At 34.2% G+C, this 27414-nt stretch overlaps 1 protein-coding gene across 1 annotated transcript; it reads right to left on the bottom strand.

Annotated features, from left to right (window-relative positions):
• Positions 1 to 215: 215 nt before the first annotated feature.
• Positions 216 to 4657, bottom strand: LOC133834373 (caffeic acid 3-O-methyltransferase). The gene is made up of 4 exons (XM_062263967.1): positions 4120 to 4657; positions 1694 to 2004; positions 1509 to 1573; positions 216 to 744 (listed from the first exon to the last, which is right to left on the bottom strand). Exons 1-4 carry the CDS (start codon positions 4545 to 4547, stop codon positions 442 to 444), a joined length of 1107 nt encoding a protein of 368 aa, XP_062119951.1. The 5' UTR covers positions 4548 to 4657; the 3' UTR covers positions 216 to 441.
• Between the last annotated feature and the right edge of the window lie 22757 nt (positions 4658 to 27414).

Raw genomic sequence — 27414 nt, 5'->3', positions numbered from 1 at the left:
AAGTACAACAAAAAAAAAAATTAAACTCTGAATCAAGATAAGGGCATAGGAATGTTAAACTAAAAAATAGACATTTCTGTAATGTATTAGAAAAGGAGGCATTCTTCAACTAGAAATCCAAAAAAGTGGTATTTAATCTAATTTTCACTAACCCAACTTATTTGATTGGATGAAACTCAATTTTTCAATCACAAGTGAAGCAGCAATAGTACTCATGAAAAAAAGAAGAAGGAATATTTCATTTAACTTTTCTTTTATTAGTGCAAATTACAAGCAAATTCAGTAACACATTTTTCATTTTTCCTTTTCAAGGGTGTAAATAAAGCATACATTAATACCCACTTTTTCTTCAAAATAGAAAAATCACCACAATGTGTGAAAGAGAAAGAGAAATTATCCAAACCAAAATATAACAAAGTATATATTTTGTATTTATATGAATCATGGGCTCTTGAGAAACTCCATGATATAGGTATTGAAAGCATTGCAATGGACTCTGAAGCCTTTGAAGCCAGCTCCCTTAGCCAAGGCCTCAAACTCCTTCTCTGTTCTCTCTTTGCCACCTGGGTTATGGGCCAACATGATCACATCAATGTGGACTGTACTCTTAGTGGACAGGCTCGAGTCTGGTGCCACTGGAAGAATGCACTCTGCTACGATCACTTTTCCATGCTCTGGAAGAGCAGCATGGCAGTTCTTCAAGAATTTCAAGCAGTGTTCATCACTCCAATCATGGCAGATCCACTGTGTTTATTCAAACCACATCCATCAATGGTGAAATGAAATATGATATTTTTCTGCTTGGGGTGTAAATGATGATAATTTTCTAAAATGTCAGACCTTTTGTGATATTTTTCTAAAGTAGTTTTGAGACTTTGGATTCCTAGACCTATACTAGGAGTCAGACTGTTTCCAAACTAATTAAATTATCGAGAAATTTAAATCCAATATAATTTTTTTTATGGGTTTATACTTTTTTGGACCCTGTGTTTTGTCCCATTACCTATTTGGATCCTGTGTTTTGACAAATTACTTTTTGGACCCTATGTTTTGTAAAATTGTTAAAATAGAACCATAAACCCAATTTTGGTCAATGTTTTTTCAACTAAAATCACTAATAATTTATCAAACTAACAATTCAGAACATAAATAAAATCATTCTGCTTAAAAACTGTGTTGTTATATTCAATTTCTTCTTCATCAAAATTGAGTTTAGGGTTCTATTTTAACTATTTTACAAAACATAGGGTCCAAAAAATAATTTGTCAAAACACAAGGTTCAAACAGATAATGTGACAAAACACAGAGTCTAAAATATAAACCCTTTTTTTTTTTATTAAAAATCAAAAAGTTTGTTTGGTATACATAGAGAATATGTGTGGTAGGTATGTTTAGTAAATTATTAATATATGTTAGGTACATGTTTGGTAAGATAAAAAAATTGCACTTTTGTGATAAAACATAAAAAAATGACATTATTGAAAGAAAAGAAACTATAAATTAAGTACCTTCATGAAAATTGCATCTCCTTTTGGCACACTTACAAACATGTCTCCTCCAACATGTTCTACACCTGTTATAACCATAGATAATATTATTAGTATTAAAATTCACATAAAATAGTACATTAATATATTTTTTGTAATGTTTTTATTTTCTTTTCGATGTGAGAAACTCTTATAATAGGACGTACCAGACAATGGAGGTGCGTCTTCGATGACATGGGGCAAATCGAAGTTAATGCCCTTAATAGAAGGGTATTTAGAGACGATCATACTAAGAACAGCTCCAGTACCACCACCAACATCGACAACCGAGTTAAGACCCTCGAAACCCTTGTAGGTTTCGAGGATTTTCTTCATAGTAATGGTGGAGTGGTCAGACATTCCTCTGTTGAAGATCTTGTTGAACCTTTGATCTGTTCCATGGTATTCAAATGCTGTCATTCCATATGCCTTGTTGAAAGGTATTCCTCCATCAAGTACTGCATCTTTCAAGTGGTACCTAATACATATTACCAAACATAACACTTATTATTATTATTATTATTATTAATTTTAATGAGTCAACAAAGTCTAAATAAGAATTAATTTTATGGATGAGTTTGCGTATGAATTCTTCTAACAAATAAATTGTTATTATCAGTTGTAGTTGTTGGACTAAGTTGGCTAGTATGCATGTTCTCACACACATATTTATTTATATATATATTGGAAATTTTTGTGGTAAGGTCTCAAAAAGAGTCTTGTGGTGAAATTTTTTGGTGAAATTTTTTTGTGTTCTCAATTTGTGAATAATTTTTTATACGATTTTTTTTATGACCGTGTATATTATAGTTATTTAGAGCATTCTGCAAATTTTTAGAAAATTCCGAATAATTTACAGTGCCAAAAACTAATTTAAAAATAAGTAGTTGTACACATGACTAATTTTTTATGCGCGCGGAAAATAACATATTTGAACCTAATTTTTTGTACTATAAATTATTCAAATTTTTTTGAAAATTTGAAGAATACTCTAAATAACTACAATAATTAAAAAAATTATGTCAAAAATTGTTAACGGATCGAAAATTAAAAAATCAAAAATTAAAAAATGTCCATCAGTAGGGTCTTTTTCAAACGCCTACCATAAAATACTAAAATATATAAACATACCGGTGATTAGAAGCAAACAAAAGTATAATTAAATTAAAGGTGAAAATGATTAATTTGGTAATATTAGTTAGTATTTCACTTTCTTCTTACTCACCTATCATAATTTTATTTTATTTTATTTTTGAAACGGCACCTATAATAATATCTTGTCCACTCCTCATAATTTTTATTATTATTATTATTATTTTTAAAAAAATCACTCATTGTCATTGAGACAAGATTTAATGTTTGGTGGTAGGTGAAGTGGGTGTGGTGTCCATAAACGTTTAATTGGAATCTTTTACTTTGTTTATATCGTTTTAGAACTTTACCATTATTTTTGTGCGAACAGTGAACATATTATTGTAAAAAAAAAAAAAATCCAAATTCAAAAGTCTATATGGGTATCAATATTAAGAAATACTTGTACTACCACTTCTAAATCAAATTATAGCTATATAATAATTAAAAATAAAAAACCAATAATAATTAAATCGATGATAGACTGACTTTGTAAGAATATAAGAGTTGATTGGAGTCATTATCTAAACTTACTATTTTTTTTCTTCATGAAAAGTAACATTATATAATATTAACACATCTTCTAGACTACTTTTCAAGTTATAATAATAGTCAATTTTATTGATACTATTTCTTAAAATTTTGAAAGACTACACTACTTTTTTGTTAATGGTTTTTGTCTTTTTTTTCTTTCACGATTTCATTTTGCTACATAATTAGTAAATGTTTCACAAAATAAAAATATAGTAAAATTATCAAGTATTCTCTTTTTGTATTACACTCCTGATTTTATAATTATAATTTAATTTTTTTTTAATATATATATATATATAACTAAGTGTATTATAGTCATTTTACTAATTTTCAAAAAAAAAATTTCAAATATTTTGTATATGTGTATAAAAATAACAACGCAACAATAAAATATTTAAATTTTATTTTTTAGCATAGTAAATTATTTAAAAATTTATAAAATACCTATTATAACTACAAATTAAATAGCCACATAACAAAAATTAGAAATATAACTATCTAAATAATAAAAATAGAGCACTATAACTTTTAGTAACAACAAAAAATTAATTATGACTAAAAAGTTATACTTAACCACAAATTATCATTAATGTAGTTTTAGTCACAATTTATTATTTTTAATGATAAAATTTGTTGTGACTAAAAATACATTTAATAATAACAAATTGTGATTTTTATGATTAACACTTTTAACCACAAATTTATTAGTGATAACATAAGTTAAATGATTTTTTTAGTCACAAATTTTTTGTTTTTTTAGTAGAAGGTCCATAAACCCCAAAATTATATATATTTTTTAAATTCAATTCTCTATTTTTTAAGATAAAAATATCTAAAAAATAGTACTAATTAAGACTTAAAATCAATCTAAACTAATCAATGAAATCCAATAATTAAAAGAGAAGAAGTAGGGTTAATAATTAATTACCAACTCTCCATAAGAACCTTATCCTGGTTCATGAGGCAAAGAGGAGCAATGGAGACTCCATCTTCATTCTTGGTCAAGAATTTGGTGACCGGAGCCAAGCCATAGAGCCTCTCCACCTTGCCCTCGCCGTCGCCCAGCTCGCGTAGCGAGTACGTCAGCACGTTGTAGCTGGCCAAAAGCCTCAGCATCCGGTCCAGCATCACCGGCGCGTCGGGGTTCTCGGTCGGCAGCTGCGAGGCTATGTCGGAAGGTGAGAGGAACGCGCCGGGACCCGCCTTGGCTATGATCTCCAAGAGGTCGAGCTCCAAGGCGGCCTTGAGAACCATGGGCAGCACTGAGGCACTGGCGAGTTGCATGGCGAAGAGGTTGGCTTCTTCGTCTGAAACTTGGGTCGGTGTCATCTGGGTCTCCGATCCTGTTGAACCCATTTTCTGATTCTTCAAATTCGGATCTTGATCAACTATATATATATATATATATGTATATAAAGTGAAGAAGAAGAAAGGGAAAGAAGAGAGTGGTCCGGGAGAATGGAGAATGGTGTGTGGCTATATATATACTGGTATATATGTTGTAGTTGAAGATGATGAACTTTGATTTTGATTGGCTATATTGGTGGACCCCTCATATATATATAGAAATATAGGTGTATATGTATATGACACTCTTCTCTTGTCATTGGTCTTCTTTTTATCTTCAAATCATTACTCTATTGTCTTCAAGTTCAATGGTTTTGGTTCCACTATTTTTTTATAATTATCGAGTGAATTAAGTAGTATTTTTTATAATATTTTAGTGCATGCATAGGACAATTATTTAATTGGGCTTCACTTTAAGCTTTATTGGTGAGACTCTCAGTGTTTCTCGACCCGTGAACAGTTTTCAGTGTGATTTTTTTTATAACCGTGTATATTGTAGCTATTTAGAGCATCCTTCAAAATTTTAGAAAATTCTGAATAGTTTACCATACCAAAAATTAAGTTTAAATATATTGTGGCACTCATGACTAATTTTTTTTTTATGCACGTGGAAAACAACATGTTTGAACCTAGTTTTTGGTACTGTAAACTATTCGGAATTTTCTGAAAATTTGCAGGATGCTCTAAATAGCTACAATATACACAGTCATAAAAAAAAATCACGCTAAAAACTGTTCACGGGTCGAGAAACACTGAGAGCCTCACCGGTAGGGCTTAGACAAAATGATCCTTAATAGTGTATCAAAGTAAGTAAATGTCTATGTTTTTAATTTTGTAGTAAAATAACCTAACTATTTTTTTAATATTACATATTACCAAATATGTCATTTAGCAAATTACTATTTTATTTTAAATATTTTAATAATATGGTATATGTATATTAGCTTTGTTTAATTAGTTTTTGTTTAAAAATTATTTTAATTATTTTTTTATTTTTATAGGTTGTTGGATGATATATCATACCACAAAATATATATACTGAGTTGAAAAATAATATACCAACAAAATAACTTACAAAAATATTACTAAAAAATGTATATACTATGCTAACAAGATTATATACTTGTACTATTAAAATGTATATATCATGATACAAAATTATATACTATCATTATGTATAATAAGATAGAAACTAAATATCATAAAAAAAATGATATACCATACCACAAAAAACATATAAATTAGTTGGAAAATAATATACCAACAACCCATAAAAAAACTTAAAAAATCAATATAACTTTCAAATAAAAACTAATTAAACAAAACTAATATATATATAACATTATATTGAAGTCATACGCTCATAAATAAATAAATGATAAAAAATAATAATTTAGGTAATGAACAACGTAAAATGGTTATTTCTCTAAAAAATTTAAAATGAGAACATTAGCTTCTTGATGTCATTGTTTTGGGCCATTTATTATAATTTATCTTTTTATTTTTATGAAAAAGTAAATTTAATTGAGTTGACCTTTTTCTATTTATATATTTATAGTTGATTTTTTTTGGGGCAGCACAATAAGAGTATTATACTAGAGATCAATCTAAAATCTTTATTAGCTATAAAAAATAAGATAAACTAATTTTTTTAACTTGCTTTTGTTTTAGAAACATAAACTATTTTACTTAAATATTTTACCTTCTCCAATTTTATTTTTTTCTTAAATATTAACTTGAATTAGTATAGTTGAAGATATTTAACCTAATGAATAAAGTTAATTATAGACTATTTAAAAATATTATTGCTAACTCAGTCTTTTGTCAACGACAAATCAATTGTGAAATGACAATTAAAGACAGAAGAACGTAGTAAAGTTTATGTGGTTTTGTATTAGGAAGAAGAACTTGCAAAGGTTCAAGTTCTCTTGAGATTTCGACAACGTTTCAACATGTACCAAAGTTCTGATCCCTTACAAATGAAATCCAACCCTATTTATAGGTGGCTTGGGGGATTAAGGGCTCTATCATTAGAACTAAAGTACATTAGTGATCTTAATTTATTCGTAACACTAGGATTTACGTAGGGAATTATAAAGTAAAAGGTTTGGAATCAGCCCATGGGCTATGTCTGGCTTATTTGGTGTTAAATAACTTGTTATGTGCCTTCGGAGTGGCCATTCGAAGGGGTTGAGGAGCATGATGAGCTAACGTTACATGGGGAGATTGCATGGATGTGTAAGATTTCTCATTCCTCTCTTTTTGGAGCGATCTCACATTTTCCTAAAAAGCCACTGTAACGTCCAAAATTCCCTAATGTGGCTTAATGCCTGGAGTAGGGAGTCAGAAGGACCATAATTGATTTAATATGCAATTATGTGATTATATGTATGATTATGTGAGTTATATTATTATATGATGATAATTTCATGCATTTGGACCCACTTCTTATTAGAAGAACATTTTCGTAATTTTGGCCATTAAGAGGATAATTGTATATTAAATGTGCATGTTTGTGATTTATGGGTGAGACCACATTATTATGAGGATATGTTCGAGCTATTCGGCATGAGACGATCCTAGGATGCAAGTTAACGGTCTAGTCATAACGGGGTTAATTACCGGGTCAGGGTGAGCCTGAGGTAATTTGATGCTTAGTACATGACCGGGAATGAACGGGTAATGGAATATGATTTTATATTATTTGAGGATATTGGGGGTAACGGGAATTGGAGGGCGTTAATTATGATTAACGGGATAGATGGGAAATGACAATTTTGCCCTTGTTGACTTTGAACGGTTAGAATGGTCCCAGGGGCATTTATGTTATTTTGGCTATTAGATATACTTAAGTTAGCAGGTTGTGGAAGGTTTAAGGAAAAAATAGAGTTGTGCTTATCTCTCACTCTCGATCATCTCTCTCTCTCGGGTTGAACTTTTGAAGCAAAATAGGATGATTCAAACTTGAGGATTAAAACTTGGAGTTTAGGATTGTGTTTAGCAGCTGGAAGGGTTCAATTCTGTATTTGAGGTTAAGATTCTAAGATTTAAATCCCTTGTTTTTGCTCTGTTTTGAGATAGTTCATAAGCTTGATAACTTGATTGTGTAATTTGATATGTGGTGATGTTTCAAGTGGTATTAAGCTTGGGTTTTGATGTTAGGTTGGTGGATATGTTGTATAAATGTTTGATTGTGATTTTGGGATTGGTTTGGTGAAGATTTGGCTGAGTTTAGATTGAGGAAAATGCAGGGGAGATGGGTTCCTGGGGTCAAGTCGCGACCGAGTTTATGCAAGTCGCGACTTGAAGTTGTCCCAGAGCCTCCTCTGGCATCTGTCAAGCAGGCGTGCCGCGAACCACAGGGGCAAGTCGCGGCTCGTCCCTGGCACCCTAGATAGGGGGCTCTCTGTCTTGGGGGCGCACCGCGGTCCTTGGGGGCAGGTCGCGGTCCGCCTGTCCCTTTTGTGCCAGAATGGGTTTTAGCAAGTTTTAGGCGCGGGCATTCGATTCTTAAGGCTCGAGATCAAATCTACCAACCGTTTTAGTAGGATTCGAGGTCCCGCAAATGGGGTTTTAGACCATGAACCTTTTATTACTTATTTTATTGATGGGATTTCATATTTGGTTATGACTAGGTGACCACTAAGGGACTTAAGGACCGATCGTTCTCAAGGGTCGTTCTTTTATTATTTCACGCTCGAACGAGAGGTAAGAAAATTGCACCCAGTATGTGATATGCATGTTTATTGATGAGGCATGTTGAGTGCTCTATATATGGATATTGATTGCACTGTAAATGCATGACAACTTTGCTTACTTGTGAATGACAATGAATTATTAGTCAAGAAACGACAATGGTGCTTAGTATTGGTCGTGAAGCTCTGACTTATCAGTCATGATTGGCAGTAGTGCTGAGCAATGGTCGTATAGTATTGGCTTATGAGTCAAAAGTGGAATTAGCGTGTTTAATGCATGCCGAAATGATTAGATCTAATCAACATGAGCATTAAATGCTTGATCGATCTATTGGTCGAAGAAAACTAAAGTGTTTGTCTAGTCTAAAGGCTAGTTACTTAGAGTCGGGGCTAAAAGACTCTGGTGACTGAAACGTCACATGGCTTGGGGCGCGGGACCCCAGAGATACTTTTTAGTCATCTATTCATAGAGACTTATTAGTCATCTATTAAGAGAGACTTATCAGTCACCATCTGATTAGGGTTGCAAGCCCCATAACCATTTATTTATATTGTATACATGCAGTAATAAGTTTTCTTGCTGAGCCTTGGCTGACGGGTGCTATGTGGTGCAGGTAAAGGGAAAGAAAAGCTCACTCAGCCTTAAGTGGAGAGCTTAGGTGGCGATGTGTACATATGCGGCCGCTTGACCACCACGGCCAAGGTGTTTCTCAGGGGAACTAGGGTTTAACCCTATTTTTGCTGCTTAAGTCGGCGGGTTGTAACTTTTATACTGCAATGACTATTTTGGATTGTAAATAACTGTTAACCCTGATTTTGGCCAACTGACACGGAGTCAAATATGCTTGATGTGGACAAACACGTTGAAATGAATGTGATGACAAAAACAATAAAGAACACAAGAGTTTATAGTGGTTCGGCCCCAGAATCTGGTAACAACCTACGTCCACTTGAATTGTTATTGATATAAGATTCAAAGGAACGATCAAAGAACTAGGGTTCAATGAGTTTCAACCACCTTTGAAGAACAAAATAATATATCAAATAGAATAACTCTAATCTCAGATAATTATAAAGCCAAAGTCCCCTTCCCTTGAGCTATCTTTCTCTATTTATAGGCTCAAGGAAGATTTACATTAATTTGTTACAGATATTCTTTCCTAAATAATCGGATACTCAGGAAATCATGGGAGATAATTTCGGATTCTATCATAAATGCATAAGATTTTCTCCGTGTATAGCGTGCGTACGACCAGACTGGTCGTATATAGAGACTGAACGTTGTGCCAATAGATACCTTCCTGGTCGATAGTCGAGCACGAATTCTGCCAGATGTCAGTCACGTGTATTACATGTATGCCATGTCATCCATGCCTGTTTTTTGGATAATAATAACTTTGTAAACACTTTCATGGGCCCATGTATAATTAATCGTTTTAAATAAAATATATTAATTCCTTTTGACCGAGATTTTCACTCTGGCCTATTAATAACACTCAGAAGCACGTTTATAATCTAATGACTCGTTTAGCGAGTTAAGCACTATTTAAGGTACACAGTGTGACGGTCTTGGGCTATCTAGGGCGTTACAGCCACTTTGTTGACTCTACGGAGGGGCAACACGTTCTGCACAGTCGCCACTTGTCTCAAAGGTAGGTGGGCACACGTGTCTGTGGTCCCATCATTCTAGGCTTGCCAAGTGGGAAAATTCCTAACGGAAGGTACGCTTTCTTGCCAAGGGGTATGTTTCCTACTCGAAAGGTGTCTCTCAAGCTCCCCTTTGAACACCAGTCTTCAATATCAAGTCAGATCCATAAGGTTGGTACTCGCAAGGTTGGGCTTGGATGTTCGTTTAGCTGCTTGTAGGGGTGCGAGACTTGACACGTGTCGAACAGGCATGTGCCCTTACCGAAACCGCATGTATGTTGGCCACTCGAAAAGTAGGGAAAAAAATTATATTTTTAATATTTTAAATTTGTTTAAAATTGTATATCATGCCCCTCCTTAATCCTGGGTCTGTCCTTGTTGATAACAAAATTGGCATATGTGAGAAATTTTGTTTAAGCCCCTTACCAAATAATAATAATAATAAAGAATGGTTTTTTATTAAATAATTAAAAATATAACCGTTTGATATATGATTATAATGATGAAAATATACTCGACCATATTTATCACAAATTCTCTCTTTCTTCTCTTCATAAACTAGAATAAATCATAATAAATGATCGAAAATACTCAAACATATTTATCACATATTAGTGCTAAGAAATTTTCTATATACATTAGAAAAATCTACGTAGGTAGGGAGAAATTTTTATTGATAGGGACTTAAATTTATAAAGATTGACTAGATTAGTCACACAGAATAAAAGTTATAAATAACAATTGCAAACTTTTATTTTATAAAGACTAATAACAACTCAAGCCACGAAAGTAGTAGTCGTGATCATATTCATACAAAAAGTCAACTACAAATTAAACTAAAAGCAATGCGACAATATTGAGTATTGTTAAAAAAAATCATATGCTTGAGAGATTCTTTACTTTCCAACCACATAATTAGATGAAATGTCATAACCTTTTTCTTCTATCTTTGGTGATATTATAAAGATCAGAGTTTGTTTTTTTGACTTATATAGCATGATCACATGCTTACACACCTACGAGTATGAACTATATATATAACATCATTCAATTCAATATCAAACAAATGCCTCCTTACGGTGACTACTTTTCTTTTCAATATGATTTTTTTTACTTATTTTTTAAAGTCATTTTGCATTCTATCTTAGTTTTAATAATTCTTTACAAAATTATCTCTCATAATTTAGACAGCTAGTCGAAAATTTAGACAAGTGGTCGAAAAAGTCAAACAGCCGGTCGAAAATTTTAGATAATTGATCGAAAAATTTAGATAACTGGTCGAATTTTAGACAGATGTCATTTTGCAAAAAATTATCAAAAGTAGGCCAGAGTGCAAAATTACTTAAAAAATAGATCATTTTCACCAATTTTTTTTTTATTCACTCTTTGTTAAACTGGCCTATTTTTTAAAGTTATTTTGCACTCTAGCCTAGTTTTAATAATTCTTTGCAAAATTGTCTCTCATAATTTAGACAACTAGTCGAAAATTTAGACAGGTAGTCGAAAAATTCAAATAGCTGGTCGAAAAATTTAGACAACTGGTCGAATTTTAGACAGAAGCCATTTTGTAAAAAATTATATCAAAAGTAGGTCAGAATACAAAATCACTTAAAAAAATATCATTTTTCACCAATTTCTCTATTATTTATTCATGTGTTTACTTAAAACATATTATGTTGATTCTCAAATCGAACGATGCCCCTCGGTATAGAGGAACTTTAAGTTATTACATATTTGATATTTGCGATTCTCAACTCACAATATAGCTTTAAGCACATTTATGGGAGAAAGTAATATCGAGCAACTCCCAAAAAAGGGATCAAATACACCACCACAAAAAAAGACAACAAACACTACAACAAATGTAGGGCCCGAAAATTGAAACCCTAACCTTTTGTTATTCATGTCTTTGATTACACATGAATGTTTCACACAAAAGTTAAAAGAACTATAATATATGACTTGATTTTTCTTTTTTATTATCTTTGTCTTCTTATATATATATATATATATATATTTCATTTCATTAAGGATTAGTAAGCCTAATTTCGGTTGTAATTTCCTGAAGAAAAAAAAAAAGAAAATCGGTTGTAATGATTTAGAAAGCTTATTTTTGTCAGATATATATAAATGGTCTTTCTGTCTCCAAACTAAAAAAAATTAGCGGATGAGTTGTATTATTCTTTTAAGAAATATTAGAAAAGTTACAATTATATTATCACCAAGGCATATATACATTATATTATGAGTGTAAAATATAATATTATACTTAATGTTAGGTATAAGACACGATCGATCAGTTGTATAAACAATTTATAATAATTGAGAGTACTCCTAATCTGGATAATATTATACTTACGTTGACCTTATTCAATCAGTCTCTGTAATTTGACACTATATTATATATAGCTAGGGTGTTGTATAATTAGCTTAATTAATTAACATAATTACTCACAATAAGTTGGATATTAATTATGTATTATGTACAAGTTGTTTTAGTACTTTAGCATCTGTATAAATTTTTAACCATATATATTTGTTGATAAAATAACAATAATTCAGTGAGGTAAACTCTCATAAGTGAAGTTGATTTTTGACCTACGTTTTAATGAAGTCATGATTTATAAAAATAATAATAAAGTTGTGGAGTGGACCCTTTATTAAAATAAATATTTGAGTATATATTATTAAATAACTTAAAACTTAAACAACAATAATATTGATAATAATGCCATAAATTGTTGCTTCATAAAATTGATATATGTTGAGCTAGAGTAGTACGTACATAGTAGTAGTTCACTACTTAATTATGAAAACTCAATGTTTTTCGTGATATTTCAATCAATGTAGGGCTTTTTATATATAAAAAAATGCTTAAAATTAACCTCGATCGAATGAGATTTCATCCCAAGTAAATGTAGCTTATTCTGATTGATTGGTAGTCTGATTAAATTGTTCATCAATTATTTTTTTGCAAAAAACCAATTAAAAAAGGTCTCGTGGGGTATGTAGTGGCTCTCCTCCGAAGAAACAACATTATTCTTTATATAATAAGAATAAGTTTGATAGACATTATTTTTTACTATCATTTGTTCATCCTTGGATTATTCTCAATCTAAAGGTCCAAATTAAAATATAAATTTAAAAACTAAACAGAAAACTAAACCTAAATATTATATATGAAAAAAGTCTCACATGGAAAATATATGGGAACAACAATATTCTTATAAAGGAAAGAGTTACTCAACTTAATACTAATTGATTTTAAGATGAAACTTCAATCCTAATCCTAGTGGTCTTCCCCCCCCAAATTGTAATATGGTATCAAGAGACTTTTATCAAATAGAGTGCAGCAGGTTCGACTTTCGCTGCACTCTATTCTTGACATCGGTTTGTGACCTTTTTAATGTATGTTGGATTCTATGATCTATTTCGGACGGCGTGTATACCCACAAATTTCCCGACTAGCCTTGTGATGTCCTAATTCTAAAATAATTCCTGAGTCGGCCTTGTGGCATTCTATCAAATATTATGTTCGGTCACGTTGTATCTAAATGTCGTTCATAATGTCTACTCTTTAAGGCTCAAACGTGAGGGGCGTATTAGATGTGAAAAAAGTCTCACGTGGAAAATATATGGGAACAACAATATCCTTATAAACGAAAGAGTTACTTCACTTAACACCAATTGGTTTTAAGATGGAACTCTAATCCTAATCCTAGTGATATCTAATACTAAATTGAACCGTACATCTTTACCCCTCTCTGATTCCACTTCCATCGACTTCTTTCTACACGATCTACCATCACTGCCACCGCCACCGCCCATCACTGTCCACCATCGCTGTCTATTGCTGCCTTCTTCGTTGTCGTTGCCCGGATTGTGTAGCTCTTCCCCTCATACATGGGTTCTAAATTAAAAGAGTTGATAAAATGCCCTAAAGTTGGTCTCTCTTATAAGTAGATGATGGCATTTGACTATGACAATGGGCAAATTCAAGCTTTTAAGTGGAAAGTTTTTGTTTTGTAATTTCATGAAGGAGTTTTTGATGTAAATTGGGCTTTTGCTCCCCACTACTTAAGTGGCTTCCAGTGTCTCCAAAAGAATACCAAGTAGCTCACTGTACTATTTACAAAATTCATTAGGAAAATCCAATTAGTTTTATATCTCAGGTCACTTACCCGTGGAAAGCATGTTGGAATTGCTCGAAGCACTTGTAGAAATTTCATCATTACACAAACTCTTCAAGATTCATTATATATCATTAAATGAATGACATGAAAAATAGTTTGCGTTAAGGTGAAAAATAGAAATTTGAGACTTATTTTTATCTATTTCTCAATTATTAAAGGTATTGTATATCATTCAAAACAGGTTATTGCACGAGTGATTAATTTGTTTATGCACGTGGATAACAACATATTTGAATATGGTTTTCGACACTGTAAATTATTTAGAATTTTTTAAAAAACGTGCAGGATGCTCTAAATAACTACAAAATACACGGTCATAAAAAAAATCGTGCCGAAAATTATTCACGGGTCGGGAATACTCAAAAACCTCATCGATTGAGCTCTTTTTAAAGCCCCTACAATAGAGTTTCGCTATATGTATATAAATATATAAAATTTCTTCATATTCTTGAATTTGGTAGAAGAGAATGATAATATAATTTTAAGAATGAGAAAGTTGAATTTCAAAAAATAATAATAATTTTAGAAACTTGTCTACATTTGTAAAAATCCCTTCCCCATTTTTCCACTCTACCAAATTTAGGAGTTTAGATTAGAGAGATTCCATCAAAAGATAACCAAATAATTATTGAATTTATTTAGGGCCAGAGTTGAAATTCATCAATCCATCCCATATATATCCTAAATTGGTTACTTATTTTATTATATTCTTTCTCTTTATAAATAAATAAGTAATATCATATGTATTACACTAATACATTAGCGTGTTTGATTATCTAGGTATAATAAATTTTGAAACCGCAACAAACTTTGGAATATTTGATTTTGTGTATCTAAATTGCTTGAAAGCTCAACTTGAATCCCTTGAAAGTCTTCTATTTTAAAATTAAAATTCAGCCATTTTAAGACAAGTGTGGTCCTTCTATAGGATAGTTTGGGTATATATTGACAAATCAAGTTCACAAAAGGATAACATCTCTATTCTCACCTAATATTTGACACTATTTGATCCCATCCCACCTTTTTTTTATTATTATTGTTATTATTTATTTTTGGTTTCAAAATAATCTTTTTTTTTTTTGGTCTCCAACAAATTTTTAATATTAAAATTAGAAAATTCAATAAATTGAAACGTTACATCCAAAGAGGTTACCCTCCTCCACCAACTCTCCCACCAACCCCATATATTGTTATGGCCTTAATTAGTCACTTGCTAAGAAGTGAAGGAAAACTCACCATTTGTAATAACACGCACACCACATCAAATTCAAAATTATATTAATTGTATCATTTTTGGGCTTGATCACACACTTAATTAGTCAAATAATGTTATATTTATTCTATTGTTATAGTAGCTATCTCTTTCCTTAATTCTATGGTGAATAATATACATTAATATATAGTATATTGTACAACCTTAATTTGAGAAATTTTACTAAGGTCAGGTCTGCCGATAGGTGGGATAAGTCTAAACTTAGGGCCTCCATTTCAAGTTAAGGATGACAATTTTATCCGAAAACTTGTTTATCCATTACATTATATTAATTTTTACAATATCTATCACAATATATTATATTTTTATTAATTTTATAAGTATAAATAATGACTTATTAACATTTACTATTTTTAATCCTTAATCATGTTATATTTCATTTAATTTTATAAGTATAAAATATTGATATTTTTTTCAATTTTTTTTTTTAATTTTAAATTTTATTCGGGTAGGGTTACCCATAGGTAACCCATATCCGTTAGGATAATACTCATACTCTACCCGCAAAAAATTACATAATAATAAGGTAGGGTATGGGTAGAATATTTTTATAGAGTAGGGTTCTGGAATAGGCCTACCCTACCCACCCTACCCATTGTGATTAAGCTAGACATAGACATAAATTCATTTTAGGGAGGGATTATAATTTAATGACATTTTGGGAAAGCCATATTAGATATTGATTTTTTAAAGTTAATTTTCTTAAAATTAGATCTATAGGAATGTTATACTTTTATATATATTAAATTTTAAAATCCAATTTTTTTTTTTAAAAGATCCCATAAATAGAAATATTTTTAATTAGGATCACATCACATTTAATCATTGAATTGAGATTAATTGAAAGAGTAGGGCTACCATCATAGACTCATAGTATTATATTACATGTAATAGTACTTGATCAGGTAAACGTTTTTAATAAATAATTATATGAAGGGACGTGGATTAACTAATTTTATTATAAGTCCACAAGTTTGGTGAGAGAGTAGCATCATATCATATTTTTTTTTTAAAATAACTTTCTTTTCATTTCTAATCAGCCACGCCATAAATGGTCTTCGTTCATTTTTTTTTAAAGTGGTCTTAGTTCACTTTTAGAATGTGATTATTTTTCAACTTTAATAATAGAGTAATGATACGTTGTTAGTGAAAGAAATTAGTTAGCTGTAACAGTGTTAGTTAGGCCTTCTATTAGTGCCTTTGTGATTTTCGTTGCTTGTAATAACAAATTCTGTTATTTCCAAAGGCTTCCAAAGCCTTCTAATGTATTGTATATGTACTGATTAATACAACAAGTAATGCTCTTGAATTCACTTTGAGCTTTTCTCAATAACAAAGCTTTGCTTATCTAGGATCACATAGTCATTCCTTCCTTCTTTTTTTCTCTCTTCGATTGAGCTTCCATGGCGTCGTCTTTAAGCATTCCAGCTCCTACTGATTCTGTTCCTCCTGCTGGTGGTTCCTCTTCTGCTACTACTGTCTCTTCCACAACTTCGGCACCTGCGGTGGTCATTTCGGCGAATCAGTTTCCTTTGAATCTTCGTCATGATTGTCACAACTACTCGATCTAGCGTTCACAAGTTCTCCCGACTGTTCGTGCTCATCAACTTGAAGGTATCCTTACTGGTGGTACCACTCGTCCTGAGATCCTTGTTCCAGATTCCTCTTCACCTCCTCGCATGGTTCCTAATCATGCCTACACCGATTGGATACGTCTCGACCAATTTCTCATGAGATGGCTCTTCAACTCCATCTCCAAAGCCAGGATGGGACATGTGGTTCGTTGTCGTTCAACAAACAAGATCTGGAGGTTTCTTGAGCAGCTCTTCTCCATGCAATGCAAAGCTAGGGTTCTGTGTAACGCCCTAAACTCCAGGGACCGTTACGGTGTGCCTTCAAAATAGTGCTAAACTCGCTTATTGAGTCATTTGGCCAAAATCGTGTAACTAAGTATGATTAGTGGTTTAGGGATTAAATTTTTTGGATAAGATATAACGTTTTATTAGAACGTTTAATATATATATTGGGATCCCAAAATTATAATTTCAGAGTCTACTATGAGAAAATATTTACAACAGGCTGATCTAAGCGGCAAAACAGGGTTTAACCCTAGTTCCTCTTCAAACCTCGGCCGTAGTGGACGAGCAGCTACATATGTACACATCATCACCTAAGCTCTCCGACTCAAGGATGGTCCAGCTTTCTTTTGCCTTTACCTGCACCACATAGCACCCGTGAGCCGAGGCCCAGCAAGAAAACATAATATGCTCATGAACAGTTATAACATGTCATCAGATCATAAGGCACACGCCTAGCAGATATAGCCCTACTCAGCAGGCAAATGAGTTCACGTAACGTTGAGTATAACACATCAACCAATGATCATAATAATCATCCAGGACTCTCAGTCCAAATATAGAAGAGTGACAATGGTACAGTCACTATGATGGGGACAGTTCCTTTTAGCCATGTGACGATAGGGTCACCAGGGCTTACAGATAAGTGATCCTTTCACTAGCTTAGGCACGATAGGTATCTGGTGAAATAGTCTCCAGCATAAACCAATCGAGCAGATAAGTGATCCTTTCACTAGCTTAGGCAGGATAGGTGCATGATAATTAGTCACCAACATAACCTTCCTCATGACCATAGATTCATAACCCTGGAACATCGTTCCCTAGCCATGTGACAAGCAGTCACCTAGGCCCTAGGCCCTGGCTCTCAGTAACTAGTCTTAGACTAGGCAAGCGCTTATAAGTTCATCGACCTTAGGGTCGGTCCACCATTAATGCTTTAGAGCCATTCAACGCTGATATCGATTAGATCTAATCTTCATTCGGCCCTGCGTTCAGAGCAAAAGCAAGAGTTCTAACAGCTAAAAACTCACCTCAATCTCAGCAACACACCGTCTTCAATGGTGGAGCATAACCCTAGCTTATCCCAGCTTGGTTCCTTGGCTTAATTCCTCAAAAGAAGCTTGAAAATCCAAAGAGAAAATGGAGGAGGAAACTATCGAGAGAGAAGAGAAAGGAAGCTCTGTTTTTACCTCTTCTTTCCACAGCCTTAATGGCTTATATCAATCTCTTAGGGTGAAAAGACCTAAATGCCCTTAGGTCTAAAATAAAACCTTAACAGCCACCAAGGGCAAAACCATCCTTTCGCACCTATTTCGTTAATCATAATTAACACTCTCCAATTCCCGCTATTCTCAATATTCTCACATACCAATAATCCATATCCCATTACCCTTTAATTCCCGGTAATGCTCTAATTATTAAACTCACCCCGAGACTCACCCCGAGCCTCGGACTTAAACCCGTTATGACCAGACCGAACACTTGCATTTCAAGATCGTCTCATGCCGAAAGGCTCGAACAAATCCACATATAATGTGGTACCAATCATAACTCACCCACATGCACGAAAATACACAATTATGCCCTCAACGAGCCAAATTACCAAAATACCCTTATAATTATAAATACACCCACATGCAACATTTATCATCATATTATAATATAATTCACATAAACATGCATATGATCATTAAATGGCATCATAATTCAATTATGGCCCTCCCGGCCTCCTAATCAAGGTCCTAACCCTTATTAGGAAATTCGGGGCATTACATTCTGCAACTCCGAAGCTCCCTTCAATCCACAAAGAAAGGTTCGAAAACTATAGATGAGTATGTGCTGAAGATGTGTTGCCTTGCTGATGTACTCATTGTTTCTGGTCAACAACTCACCGACGATGATCTCATTTTGTACATTCTTAGAGTCCTTGGTCCAGAATATGAAGTTGTGGTGATTCATCTGATCTCTCGTGACTTTCTCACACTCTCTGAGGTACAATTTATGCTGCATAATCAAGAAATGTGTTTGGCATAACTACACTCTATTGCTAGTGTGGATCTTCCTACTCCCACAGTCAACTACACTTCTCAATCGAAGAAGTCTACTCCTAATGTTCGTGCTCACTCTGCTGGTCCCAACTCCACCAATCGTGGTCATTGATTCAGTGGCCGAGGTCGAGGCAATGGTGGATGTGGCTTTAACAATCGCTCGATCTGTCTAGCTTGTGGCAAATCTGGCCATGTATCACTAAAGTGCTACCATCTGTTTGATGTGAGCTATACTGGAGTTACCTCTGCTGAATCATCTGATGTTGCTACAACTGATGAGAGTTGGTACTTGGACAGTGGCGCCTCCAACCATGTCACACATAACTCTGCAAATCTTAGCACCAAAGCAAATTACAAATGCAAAACCAAACTGGTTGTAGGTAATGGCTTTCAGCTGCCTATTCACTCTATTGGATATTCATCCTTCTTTGCAAAAAAAAACCATGCATCTACATCATACTCTATATGTTCCTGGCATAAAAAATAATTTGATAAGCATTTCAAAGTTTACAAATGATAATAATGCTACTGTTGAGCTTTTCTCTAACTTTGTCTCGTGAATGATAATGCTACGCATCAGGTACTACTGCGGGGTGCTCTCAAGGATGGTTTATATCAGCTAGTTCTACCTACCCCAGCCTCATCTTCTAGTTGTTCATTTGACGTTCCTAGCCCTGGTGTTTACTTGTCAAAATCTCATGTATCTACCAATAAATCTTATGTATGCTCTACATGTAATTCCAACACTCGCACTTGTACTCAAGCCTCTCGTGTTGTTGCTTTATGGCACAACCATTGGGCCATCCATCTAATGTAGTCCTTACTAAATTTCTTAATGCAGCAAATGTTGCTTGCTCTACTTCTAATCTTGCCATTTGTGATGTATGTCAATATGGTAAAAACACCTTATGCATTTCTCAAGTTCTACTCTTAAAACTACTCAAGCCTTGCAATTGGTACACTCCATTGTGTGGGGACCTTCCCCACACTTGTCCTCAGAAGGTTATCAATACTACTTACTTTTTGTATATGATTTTACCAAGTATAGTTGGATTTATCCTGTTAAAGCAAAGTCTGAAGCATTTAACATTTTTTTGTGCATTTAGAACTCTTATTGAAAAACAATTTGATTTACCTATCAAAGGTTTACAAACCGATTGGGGTGGGGATTATAGGTCTCGTTTACCTCTTTTGCATCAATTTGGCATACTTTTTAGGCATCCTTGTCCCCATACACACCAACAAAATGGTCGTGTTGAGAGAAAACATCGTCATGTCACTGAAGTTGGTCTAACTTTACTTGCCCAAGCTCACATGCCTTTACATTTTTGGTGGGATGCCTTTGTCTCTGCACTCTTCCTTATTAATTAGCTACCTACCATTGTTTGTGACTACAAATCTCGATGTAAGTGTCTTTTAAACTACAAACCATATTACAAAGTTTTGAAAGTGTTTGGTTGTTCTTGTTTTCCTTTTCTTAGACCTTACAATACTCATACGTTTAAGTTTAAAACTTCCAAGTGCTTCTTTCTTGGTTACAACCCCTTTCACAAAGGGTGTCGTTGTTTACATCCCTCAGGTCGCATCTATATAGCTCACAGTATTAACTTCAATGAACTTAAGTTTCCCTGTCCTGAGTTGTTCACCAAATCTCTCACCCCTTCGGCTAGATCTAGAGAAAATCTCATAGCCCCTGCCTTTGTCATTATCGCATCACCATATGTTCTTAATGTCTCTTTTGATTCTTGTACATCCACTTTTTCTAATGTTGCAGCTGGTACTTCGTCTGCCCCTACTACAGTACTCGTGCGTGAGCATTGTTCTCCCTTGGTTGAGAATGAGGTCTCTTCTAGTATAGCCTCCTTGGATGATACTTGCTCTCATGGTGATCAAGAGGGTTCTCCTACTTTAGACCCTGCCTCTTCTTTGGGTTCTACTGGTTCTTTGGAAGAAAATGCTTCTTTATCATTATTGGAAGTTGTTCTTATTTGTAAGTGTCTTACTTTGTGTATTTTGTATTTTGGCAATTTCAAGATTCATCTGTTACTTTTTCAGTTGCATCTGTATTTTGTATTTTGACAGTATTTCGGTTCATCTGCTATTTTTCCAGTTGCATCTGGAAGTTTGATATTGTTATAATTGTCTGTTTGCTTACGTGGCTTAGTTTAATGTGTCTGTTGTTTAATTGACTGTGTTGTTAGGTTTCGAGTTTTTCGTGTGTGCTGAGTTAATTAGTTTTCCTAACGATTTTATGTTTTGAGTGTGGCTGGGTATTTGAGTTGGTTAGAACTCAGATCTATAATTGGTTAATTGTTTTTTCTCAGCTTAGTGAGTTTTTCGGTTTTTTTGTATGGGTTGTTTTTGTTGTCTTTCTTTCACAGGTTGAAGAACTTGATTTTCAGAGGGTGTTCATCCATGGTTAGCTGTGATTGTTCTTCAGGCTGAGTATTGGAAGAAAGTTAGATCTGCAAGAGTTCAAGTGTAAAGATTCAAATAGATCAAGCTAAGGAATTTTGCAAGAGAGACAAGTATAGATGATTCACTGTTTTGGTTGTAAAATCAGAGATACTGTGTAGATCTTGCATTTTATATCTTAGTGGAATTATTTTTCTGGACTAGGTCCCAAGGATTAGCCATTACTTTGTGTAGTGGTGAACCTTGTAAAAATTGCTTGGTGTGATTCTTTTACTTGCTATTTGTTATTTCTTTAAATCTTGTTTTACTTCTTTAATAATCTAGATTCTTAGGTAGTAAATCACCTTCATTTTGGTATCAGAGCATTCTGTAATTCTTGATTACTGTGTCCTGGGTGTTTCAGTTTGGGTGATTTGTTTGCCTTTGATTTTTTTTTGTGTTTCGTTGATCCATCTTACCCTCTCCTAGTGTCATCTACGAGAGCTTTGTGTGTTTCATTTATTGTGTTGACAGTCATGGATATGTTTAGAGAATGAGGATCTACCAGACCTCCCATGCTTGAAGGGGCTAACTATCCTTATTGGAAAACAAAGATGATAGCTTATCTTAAATCTGTAGATGAACGGGTTTGGATGGCTATTTCTGAGGGTTGGACACCCCCAACTGAGATTGTTGGAAATGTTGATATTGCTAAGGCTGCGAGCAAGTGGACGACTGATGAAATTGAGAAGGCCAACTTTAACTCTAAAGCTCTCAATGCCATTTTCAATGCTGTTTCCACTAATCAGATGAAAGTGGTTGCAAATTGTGAGATTGTTAAGGAAGCATGGGATAAGTTGAAGATCAAGAAAGAGGGTACTTTGACTGTCAAGAAGTCAAGACTGAGATCCATAACCAGAGAATTCGAAAATCTAACCATGGATGAAGAAGACTCGATTGCTGATTTTCATGCTAAGTTGTGTGATATTTCTAATGAGTCTTATGCTCTAGGAGAGACTTACTCAAACGATAAGCTTGTAAGGAAGGTTCTTGGGTCTCTTCCAAGGAGATTCAAAGCCAAAATCACATCTATTGAGGAAGTGCATGATGTTGAAGATATGGATCTGGATGAACTGATTGGTTCTCTACAGAATTATGAATTAACCCTCAAAAGATGGAATAAGGGAAAGAAAGTGAAAGACAAGGAAACTGAGAAGACTGGAGGTAGCTTGGCTTTTGTTTTAAAAGAAACTCGTGACCAAGAAGGAGAAATGTTTGATACTTTAACAGAAGAGAAAGTTGCTCTCCTTACTAGGAATTATGCAAAGTTCTTAAGAAAGAATATGAGGAAGAATGCTTTTAACAACAAAGAGAATATCTTCAAGAAGAACTTTCCTACTAATAAGAAAATGAGTCAGATTCAAGACAAAAAGAATAGGGGGATTCAGAGTAGAGAATGTGATGGGTTTGGACACATACAGGCTGAATGTGCTAACACTCAGAAAAAGAAGAAGGCCCTTGTTACAACCTAGAGTGACAGTGAAGAAGAGAAAGATGGGAGTTTCAGTGAGTTTTCTGATCATGAGAAAAATGTCATTGCTTTTTTGGCCAAAGAAGAGGCAGTTGAAAATGAAGCTGGGGATAATGAGAGCAGCTGCTCTGAAGCTGACAGTCTTGATCAGCAAACTGCTTATGAGCAAATGTATCAACAATGGCTGACTATGGTTCAAAAAGTAAAACTCCTTGAAGAACAAAATACTTCTCTTAACATGGCCAACTCCAAGCTTGAAGCTGAAATAAAACACCTGACCGAAGAATTAGAAAAGAAGGAAGAAAAGTTGTATGTTGTTCAAGCTGATCTCGTTCGAGCCAAACAATCTTTGGAGTCAATACCTCCAGGAACAGCTGCCTTAAATCATCAGCTTCATCTTCAGAAACCCTATGGAGACCGGACATCTATTGGTTACAAGTTGTTATACAAAAAGGGAGACAACCTTACCATTGGTGAATCTCTTGTTTCTTCTGCTGTAGATAAAACACACACTGTTATTGATGCATCTGGAAGTCAGAGGAATGGATCTAATATCATAAAATCTTCGAGTGAAAAGAAACAAAAGTTCATTCCAATTTGCCATTTCTGTAATCGTCGTGGCCATATTAGACCAAGATGTTATCTGCTTCAATCTTACCTTAGAAACTTGGTAGGAAGTCAAGTAAGTACATCTAGATCACCCCTTGCTGAAGGAAAAGAGTATAAGGAGGTTTGGAGACCAAAGCTAACGAGCTGCTCTTAGGAAGATAAAGGTGTTTCTGTTCTAGTGGCTCATACATCTCTTTCTGCTTTTAAGGATGATCAGCGGTACTTTGATAGCGGATGTTCCAAGCACATGGCTGGCAACAAACAGTTGCTGAATAACTACAAAGAAGGGATTGAAGGACTGGTCACTTTTGGAGATGGAAACAAGGGAGCAATTCTTGGGAGAGGAGATCTTGTGCTTAAACATCTTCCTGTGGTCAAAGATATGCTTTATGTTAAGGGACTGAAAGCAAATCTCTTAAGCATAAGTCAGCTGTGTGATGATCACTATACTGTGAGTTTCTCCATGTCCACATGTCTGGTAAAGTCTACTGATGGGTGTTCTGTTTTGTTTGGAACAAGGTCTAATGATAACTGCTACATGCTGAACAATATTGAAGTGTGCACTAGAATTTCATTAGACAAGTCTGACTTATGGCATTATAGACTTGGTCATCTAAATTACAGAGATTTAAGGAAGTTGGTTAAACTTAAGGCTGTTAGAGGGGTTCCTGATTTCAAAGTTAGTAGAGAACGAGCGTGTGGTCCATGTCAGCAAGGCAAACAAGTAAGATCTTCTCATCCTCCCATTAAGATGCTTCTCACGAATAGGGCTCTTGAGTTGTTACACATTGACTTGATGGGTCCTATGCAGACAGAAAGTCTCAATGGAAAAAGGTATGTGATGGTGTGTGTTGATGACTACACTCGATATACCTGGGTTCAGTTTATTCAAGAGAAGTCAGATACCTTCAGAGTGTTTTCTGCCTTGTGTTTAAGACTTCATAATGAAAAAGTCTTAAAGATAGCTAAAGTGTTTAGAATCAGAAGCGACCATGGCAAAGAGTTTGAAAATGCTTTATTCGCTGAATTTTGTGATCACATGGGCATTGCACATGAATTTTCTGCTCCAAAAACTCCTCAGAAAAATGGAGTTGTAGAACGCAAGAACAGAACTCTTCAAGAAATGGCCAGAGTTATGTTGAATGCCAAGGGGATTTCTCAAAGATTTTGGGCAGAAGCTGTTAACACTGCATGCTACATTAGTAATCGTGTGCATCTCAGAACTGGTACTACTCAAATAGCTTATGAATTGTGGAAAGGTAAAACTCCTAATCTGAATTACTTGAAAATTTTTGGTTGTACCTGTTATATTTTGAATGATAGAGACTATCTTGGAAAATTTGACTCCAAGAGTGACAAAGGTATGTTTCTCGGTTATTCTCCTAATAGTCGTGCGTATCGTGTGTTTAATAAACGAAATAACACTGTCATGGAGTCTGTCAATGTTCGTTTTGATGACACAGAGGATTTGTCAGATGATCTTGATAATGATGATGATGGTTCAATACCTGCCTTGGTACCTCATTCACAAGTTCTCATGCCTAATATTTCCAATTCACCCTCAAATTCTTCCTCTACTGATCATACAGAGCCATCTAAAGAATCTGAAGATGTGGTTGTTGATAGTCCAGAGTTTGCACAGTCAGTTGAATCTTCTCATCAACTTTCACCAGCCAGGCTATATAAAAAGGGGCCTCCATCATGGATTCAAAAAGCACACCCTCCTACTGTTGTCATTGGTGATCCTTCAACATCTATGGTTACCAGAAGAAAAGTTGCCAATGAAATCTCTCATTTATGTTATCTGTCTAACATTGAGCCAAAGAATGTCAAACAAGCTCTTTCTGATGAGCATTGGGTTGCAGCAATGCAAGAAGAACTTTTACAGTTTCAAAGAAATGAAGTATGGGATTTGGTGGACAGACCAGAAGGGAAGAATATTGTAGGAACAAAATGGATTTTCAAGAACAAATCAGATGAGTTTGGAACTGTAACTAGAAACAAAGCCCGACTTGTTGCTCAAGGATACAAACAGGTTGAAGGCATTGATTTTGAAGAAACTTTTGTCCCTGTTGCTCGCCTTGAATCAATTCGGTTACTTCTTGCTATAGCCTGGCAGTTACAGATCAAACTTCATCAAATGGATGTGAAGAGTGCCTTTTTGAATGGATTACTTCAAGAGGAAGTCTATGTTGAGAAACCTCAGGGATTCATTGATCCTCATCTTCCTCAACATGTTTACAAACTTAAGAAGTCCTTGTATGGTCTAAAACAAGCACCACGGGCCTGGTATGAAAAACTTACCTCTTATCTTCTCACACATGGTTTTATTAGAGGCAATGCTGATCAAACTCTTTTTATCAAACATCTTTCCAAAGGTATATTCATTGCTCAGATTTACGTGGATGATATCATTTTTGGTTCTACCTGTCCTAATGAAATCCCTAAATTTGTTGACATTATGAAAAAAGAGTTTGAGACGAGTATGATTGGTGATTTAAGTTTCTTTCTAGGTTTACAGATTCGTCAGTTAGATAATGGCATTTTCCTTTCCCAGAGCAAGTATGCTCTAAACATGTTGAAAAAATTTGGGCTAGAAAATTCTAAACATGCTAAGACACCCATAGGTACCTCAACAAAGCTCTCTCGTGATGAATCTGGGAAACCTGTTGATCCAACTCTGTTCCGTAGTATGATAGGTAGCCTTCTCTATCTTACTGCTAGTCGCCCAGATATATGTTTTAGTGTTGGTCTGTGTGCTAGATATCAGTCTAATCCCACTGAGTCTCATTTTACTGCTATTAAACGAATCATGAAGTATGTTGCTGGTACCTTAGAGTTTGGTCTTTGGTATACGTGTGACACTAATATGTCTCTTGTTGGTTATAGTGATTCTAATTGGGTAGGGAGTCTAGATGATAGAAAAAGCACATCTGGTGGGTGTTTTTATCTTGGGAACAATCTTGTGTCTTGGTTGAGTAAAAAACAAAACTCTATTTCATTATCTACTGCTGTGGCAGAATATATAGCTGCTGGTAGCTGTTGTACTCAATTAATTTGGATGAACAAAATGCTTAGTGACTATGGTTTTCCCCAAGAAACTTTGACTATCTATTGTGATAACACAAGTGCAATTAATATTTCTAAGAATCCTGTGCAACATTCCAGAACAAAACATATTGATATTCGCTATCATTTTATTAGAGACTTGGTTGAATCCAAAGTTCTTGTTTTCTCCCATGTTTCCACAGAGGCCCAATTAGCTGATTTATTTACTAAGCCGCTGAGTTCACAGACTTTTGCTCATCTTAGAAAATGCATTGGAGTTTGTATGATTTGATCTAGTTCTGTCCAGAGAAGCTCATTTTTTTTAGTTTTTTTTGTGGTGGTTACATTGTCTTCTGAAGCAAGTTTTTTTCTCCTGTTTGATTTCCAGTTTTTTTTTTGGTTGAGCTCTTCATTCTTCTCAGCAGAAAAGGCTACCTTTGTTGGATGCAATGGGAAGAGCTATCTTGTGGTCCATTAGTCATTTAGTAGTTTGCTCCTTCTCATTTGACTTTTCTGACTAAAGATGACAGCTACATCTCTGACAAAGAGTGAAAGCCTCTGCTGGTTCTCTTCAGAAAAACC

This window comes from Humulus lupulus, chromosome 5, assembly GCF_963169125.1.
Source record: "Humulus lupulus chromosome 5, drHumLupu1.1, whole genome shotgun sequence".
Lineage (NCBI taxonomy): Eukaryota > Viridiplantae > Streptophyta > Magnoliopsida > Rosales > Cannabaceae > Humulus > Humulus lupulus.
Note: the sequence above shows the minus strand (reverse complement) of the source record. Positions and strands in the feature narration are given on the sequence as shown.